Source organism: Mandrillus leucophaeus, unplaced genomic scaffold (assembly GCF_000951045.1).
Source record: "Mandrillus leucophaeus isolate KB7577 unplaced genomic scaffold, Mleu.le_1.0 Scaffold1651, whole genome shotgun sequence".
In the NCBI taxonomy this organism is placed as follows: domain Eukaryota; kingdom Metazoa; phylum Chordata; class Mammalia; order Primates; family Cercopithecidae; genus Mandrillus; species Mandrillus leucophaeus.
Genome location: NW_012101645.1, coordinates 22,869 through 27,035, shown reverse-complemented (window position 1 = coordinate 27,035; position 4,167 = coordinate 22,869). Strand labels below are relative to the sequence as shown.

The 4,167-nt window shown below is 39.5% G+C and overlaps 1 protein-coding gene across 1 annotated transcript; it reads left to right on the top strand.

Moving 5' to 3' along the window:
* The first annotated feature begins 5 nt into the window (after window positions 1-5).
* Window positions 6-1,893, top strand: LOC105536910 (disintegrin and metalloproteinase domain-containing protein 21-like). Its single transcript, XM_011976395.1, is given in 2 exon segments — window positions 6-1,364; window positions 1,367-1,893. Coding segments are annotated over 2 exon segments (1,398 nt in total). The 3' UTR covers window positions 1,406-1,893.
* Window positions 1,894-4,167: the final 2,274 nt, after the last annotated feature.

Sequence of the window (4,167 nt, the reverse complement as noted above, 5' to 3'; positions counted from 1 at the left end):
CAGCTATGAGATGTGGCTTAACAGAGAAGGAAGTAGCACGCCAACAGTTGGGATTTGAAGAGGCTGAAAACTCAGCTCTGGAACCAAAATCTGCTGGCGACTGGTGGACCCATGCATGGTTTCTGGAGCTAGTTGTTGTGGTGAACCATGATTTCTTCATTTACTCTCAAAGCAACATCTCAAAGGTACAAGAGGATGTATTTCTTGTTGTCAACATAGTGGATTCCATGTATAAACAGTTAGGTAGTTATGTAATTTTGACTGGAATTGAAATTTGGAATCAAGGAAATGTTTTCCCAATGACAAGCATAGAACAGGTCCTGAACGATTTCTCTCAATGGAAACAAATCAGTCTTTCCCAACTACAGCATGATGCTGCACATATGTTCATAAAAAATTCACTTATAAGTATACTTGGTCTAGCCTACATTGCAGGAATATGTCGTCCACCTATTGATTGTGGAGTTGATAATTTTCAAGGAGATACCTGGTCTCTTTTTGCCAACACTGTGGCCCATGAGTTAGGTCATATTTTGGGTATGCAGCATGATGAAGAATTCTGTTTTTGTGGGGAAAGAGGTTGCATCATGAATACTTTTAGAGTGCCAGCAGAGAAATTCACCAATTGCAGTTATGCTGATTTTATGAAGACCACTTTAAACCAGGGATCATGTCTGCATAATCCTCCAAGATTGGGGGAAATCTTTATGCTAAAGCGCTGTGGGAATGGTGTGGTTGAAAGAGAAGAGCAGTGTGACTGTGGATCCATACAGCAGTGTGAACAAGATGCCTGTTGTCTGTTGAACTGTACTTTAAGGCCTGGGGCTGCCTGTGCTTTCGGGCTTTGTTGCAAAGACTGCAAGTTCATGCCATCAGGGGAACTCTGTAGACAAGAGGTCAATGAATGTGACCTCCCAGAATGGTGCAATGGAACATCCCATCAGTGTCCAGAAGATAGATATGTGCAGGACGGGTTCCCCTGTAGTGACAGTGCCTACTGCTATCAAAAGAGATGTAATAACCATGACCAGCATTGCAGGGAGATTTTTGGTAAAGATGCAAAAAGTGCATCTCAGAATTGCTATAAAGAAATCAACTCTCAGGGAAACCGTTTTGGTCACTGTGGTATAAATGGCACAACATACCTAAAATGTCATATCTCTGATGTCTTTTGTGGGAGAGTTCAATGTGAGAATGTGAGAGACATTCCTCTTCTCCAAGATCATTTTACTTTGCAGCACACTCGTATCAATGGCGTCACCTGCTGGGGTATTGACTATCATTTAAGGATGAACATACCTGACATTGGTGACGTGAAAGATGGTACTGTGTGTGGCCCAGGAAAGATCTGCATCCACAAGAAGTGTGTCAGTCTGTCTGTCTTGTCACACGTCTGCCTTCCTGAGACCTGCAATATGAAGGGGATCTGCAATAACCAACATCACTGCCACTGTGGCTATGGGTGGTCCCCTCCCTACTGCCTGCACAGAGGCTATGGGGGTAGTGTTGACAGTGGCCCAGCATCTGCAAAGAAAAGAGGATTTTTGCCACTGATTGTGATTCCTTCTTTGTCTGTTTTGATTTTCCTGTTTACTGTTGGGCTTCTTATGTATCTACGACAATGTTCTAGTCCCAAAGAAACTAAGGCTCATTCATCAGGTTAACAAAATGTCTCTAATTTAATATTCCATGCATTATTACACTTTAGTCTCTTGGCAGTAGAAATGGTAGTACATCCCTGAAACAGCATATTTCTGACCATTTCCAGAAAGCTGCAAAGATCTTCCCTTACGTCAGAACCACAAACATTGTCATTAAGTTCAAGTTATTCTTAACATGTTTCTATCTATTGTTCATTGTTTTAAGCAGCAAATAAAGCTACATCTTTCCCTCCCTTTAGTCCTTGTTGTGTTTCTTGTGCACAGAGATGACTTATGGGAAAGGCATGAGATGTGTCTGCATCAGAGAGTCCAGGGGTGAGGCTTACCTCTCTACTGACATTTATCAATGTGGGAAAATTACTTACCTTTTCTGATGTTCTGCTTCAAAATCTGAAAAGGTGTAGGGGTGATAATAATATTTCCCCCCCAACTTCTTTTATTTGGTAACCAAAAGAGAGAAATAAGTGAATTTTTGTTAAGTATAAAGAAATTGTTATCTGATGAAATTTCCTGATTTTGCTCCCTGGGTGCTTCCTAGCTTTTTGTCTTAATTTGGCAGTTTGGATATCCTTTTGGATCATTTGCTTGCCTCACATACCAAAATATAATCTCCATGACGGCGGGATTGTTTTCATCTGTTTTGCTCACCATTGTATCCTCAATAGCTGGAACACTGCACAGTGCTTACTACTCAATAAATACTTAAATGAAGTCATGAATCTGAATGGAGTATTAAATACATGAAATTATGAAAAGTAAAAATAATATTTTGATACCTTGGGATGTCATTCTGATCCTCTTTTATAAACTACTGGAGCTGTTGCTCAAAATTAAACTTTGAATATTTAAAATGCTGCTGTTTGTACCTGACGCATTTTGCTGGTCTTTTCTTCCCCCAATGTATCTTCTCCTCTGTCTATTCTCCATGTTTTTGGAAAGCCTGTCTCTTGAAAACACAGAATGAGTCAGATACCCTTTGTATTGATCAGTTAACTTCTGAATGGCACTCTGTAAATTGAGTCAAAATACCTTTTGCATATCATTTTTCATTATGCGTTGCCAACTTTGCATCTTCTATTTCATGTTTCAATATATTTGGCTGTGTCATTCTCTGCATATTCTCTGTACATGAAATCTCCAATTCCCAAAATGCTGTTTACCACCCTGCCCCTACTCCCTTGCCCTGGAAAACTCCTATTTTCTCTCAATAGAGGTTAAATGTTATATCTTCATTGAAGCATTCCTTATGAAATGGTAAGTGTTCCACTTGTGTGCCCTGTCACTTTGTGGTCACCCCTTTATGGTTTGATGCCCTCTAGGAATAGAGATGGAGAGGGTCCAACAATGTGTTAGCAAAAAGAAGCAGAGGACAGCTACTGGAGCCACACAAGGAGGGAGGAGTGAACCAAGAATGCAATCTGGTCAAATCAGAGAAAGTTCCACGTGTTGTAAGTGTACACATCCATATGGAGACAAAAGATTGCTCCAGTTTCTTGATTCTTTGTTGAAAGGCTTTATGGTAAAAAACCATTGAGGTTGATTAAAGTAAAATTTGTCAGCCTAATGTTCTTTTATATTTGCTGAGTTTTGTATTTCTGCTTGAGATTACTTTGAAATAATCCATTGTTTCTGGGATTATGTTGGTTTCATCTTTTATGCTTAATTGTGGAATTTATTTTGCTATAAGGAATGAGATAGGTATCTAATCGTATACTTTTCCAAATGGGTAGCCTGTTGTCCTGATACACTTCATAGAATAAATCCTTTATCACTGCTTTGCTGGTAAATTGGGATCCTGTATTGTATTTTAAAGTTAATTTGTTAGAGTCACCTTATTTTACTTGTAAATTTTTACAAGAAGCAGTGCACTTTGCAATATTCTTATTTTAAGAAAAGCTGCATAGTTATTTTATATTCACTGAGTTAATTAGAGCTATATCAGTCAATTATACCAGGATTGGTGGGTAGAATTCACCTGTTTATAACAAGCATAGAGTCTTACCTCCTGTTTTAATTGGGATTGCCCAAAAAGCAGACCCAGAGACAGGATTTAAGTGGAGTTAGTTTTCTGGGGAAGCACAAAACAGGGTAGACTAATGAGTAGGTTTTCTCTGTGTACAACTGGAGCCATCCCTGTGTGCTTTCTGAGAAGTCATGTGAAACACACCTTTGATTAATACTCCATGGTTCAGGAGAAAGCTGTAAGGAAAAGAATATCTGAGATATAAGCACGTGAAGTGGTAAACTCTCAGAGCATGGAGATTGTCTACTGTGGCTGCAAGTGAACTCAAGTGGGACGAGAAGATGTAGGGTGGGCTTTTAGCATCTACTGTACCCAGGTTCCTTAGAAAACCTATGCTGAGGCAAGGATTAAATCTAAATGGTTTACTTGGAAAATACAATCTTAGGGAAATGAGAGTAAAAGTAAACGTATTTGGGGCTGGAAAGTCTGGTACAGCAGATGCTGGTGGTACCTGCCTGTATCCTCTTAGGCTGAACCTTGAGG